Here is a 2,044-nt window from a genome sequence, read left to right on the forward strand (position 1 = left end):
GGCCCAGAACAGAATGTAGACACAAAGATTTGCAGATGTTGGTTTGTACCAAAGATAGACACAACGCAATGGGGGTAACTCAACGGGTCAAGCAGCATCTCTGGAGAAAAAAAAAAAGATTTATCCTTTTTATCCTTTTTCTCCAGAGATGCTGCCTGACCCGTTGAGTTACTCCAGCACTCTGTGTCTACCGTAAGCACAGGACAGAGGTTTGTATGCGATTGGGAAAGAGAATTACAATGATTTGCAACCGGGAGGCTTTGTATTCAACAGGCTTTGTGGTATGGATAATTTTTATCCATGGTATATTATATATATATATATATATATATATACACATATATGGTCTATTATATTATATATATACGTATATTATATATATATATATATATATATATATATATATATATATATATATATATATATCATATATGTATATATATTATATATATGTATATATTCGTGTGTGTGTTATATATGTGTGTATATTATATATATATATATATATATATGTGTATATACACACACACATTTGTGGTATGGATAATTGTCATCCATGGTATATTATATATACACACATATGTGGTATATTATATTATATATATATGTGTGTATATTATATAGGGATATATATATATATATATATGTGTGTGCGTGTATATATATATATGTGTGTATATTATATATATATATATATATATACACACATTTGTGGTATGGCTATTTTTTATTCGTGGTATATTATATTATATAATATATATATATATATATATTATATATGTATATACATATATATATGTGTGTATATTATACACACACACACACAGAGACACACACACATATTATATACAGAGGGCTCACTGTAGCTGTGATCTTACACCTGGGCATCTTTCCTTCTGAAGGTAGTTCTCAGGGTGCAATGGTCCAGGTGTGTGCGTGGACGCGCGGTCCCGGCTCCGTGACGTCCGGCGGGAGCGCGCACGGGGCGGCGCCAGGCGGGAGCGCGCCCGGGGGAGGGAGGCAGTGTCTGGACGCGCGGTCCCGCCTCTCCCTCTCCCTGTCACCCTCCTTCCCTCTCTCCCTCTCACTCTCTCTCTCTCTCTCTCTCCCACTGGTCTCAGCTCCTCTTCTCCGCCGCCGCCGAGATGTCGACCTCCAGGAGCGCCGAGTGTACAGAGGACGAAGCCAAGCAGAAGCTGCTGTGGAATGTGAAGAGAGAGGTAAACGTGGGCGGAGGGAGGGAGGGAGAGAGGGGAGAGAGGGAAGAGAGGGAAGGAGGGAGAGAGGGAAGGAGAGAGGGAATGAGAGAGGGGTGGGAGAGAGGGGAGGAGAGGAGAGAGGGAATGAGAGAGGGGATGAGAGAGGGGATGAGAGAGGGGATGGAGAGAGGGAATGAGAGAGGGGTGGGAGAGAGGGAATGAGAGAGGGGTGGGAGAGAGGGGAGGAGAGGAGAGAGGGAATGAGAGAGGGGTGGGAGAGAGGGGAGGAGAGGAGAGAGGGAATGAGAGAGGGGTGGGAGAGAGGGGATGAGAGAGGGGATGAGAGAGGGGATGAGAGAGGGGAGGGAGAGAGGGAATGAGAGAGGGGTGGGAGAGAGGGAATGAGAGAGGGGTGGGAGAGAGGGAATGAGAGAAGGAGGGAGGGAGGGAGAGAGGGAATGAGAGAGGGGAGGGAAGGGGAGGGAGGGAAGGAGAAGGAGGGAGAGAGGGAAGGGAGGATGAGAGGAAGGAGGGTGAGAGGTAGGGAGGGGAGAAGGAGGGAAGGAGGGAGAGATGGATGGAGTCTGTGGTAAACGACCCCTCTCCCCGCACCATGGCCCCTTGCATCCCCCTTCCCCTCTCCCTCCCCTCCCTGCACCATCTGCAGGTGTCAGCGCCTCTGACATCCCCCTTTGAACCCCCGACAAATGGTCCACGGTGAGGTGCTGTGAGATGGGAGCTGTGCAGAGAGGGGCTTCAGGGATGTGCTGGGAATGGTATCTTTTTTTGTATCTGTTCCATTGGATCACTGTATCACCCCCCCCCCCCCACATTGTGTCAAACTG

At 46.8% G+C, this 2,044-nt stretch overlaps 1 protein-coding gene across 6 annotated transcripts in view; it reads left to right on the forward strand.

The window, feature by feature from the left end:
- Positions 1-1,015: 1,015 nt before the first annotated feature.
- Positions 1,016-2,044, forward strand: part of sgsm2 (small G protein signaling modulator 2) — a 220,574-nt gene continuing 219,545 nt past the window's right edge. For 5 of the 6 annotated variants that reach the window (XM_078422578.1, XM_078422577.1, XM_078422580.1 and 2 more), the window contains exon 1: positions 1,032-1,220. In XM_078422578.1, the coding sequence (XP_078278704.1) occupies positions 1,146-1,220 (75 nt within the window). In that variant the 5' untranslated portion in view covers positions 1,032-1,145. Of the gene's footprint in view, positions 1,221-2,044 lie in introns of all 6 variants that reach the window. The other variant, XM_078422583.1, reaches the window with a different exon arrangement.

The sequence above is a fragment of the Rhinoraja longicauda genome, chromosome 26 (assembly GCF_053455715.1).
Source record: "Rhinoraja longicauda isolate Sanriku21f chromosome 26, sRhiLon1.1, whole genome shotgun sequence".
NCBI classification, from domain to species: Eukaryota; Metazoa; Chordata; class Chondrichthyes; order Rajiformes; family Arhynchobatidae; genus Rhinoraja; species Rhinoraja longicauda.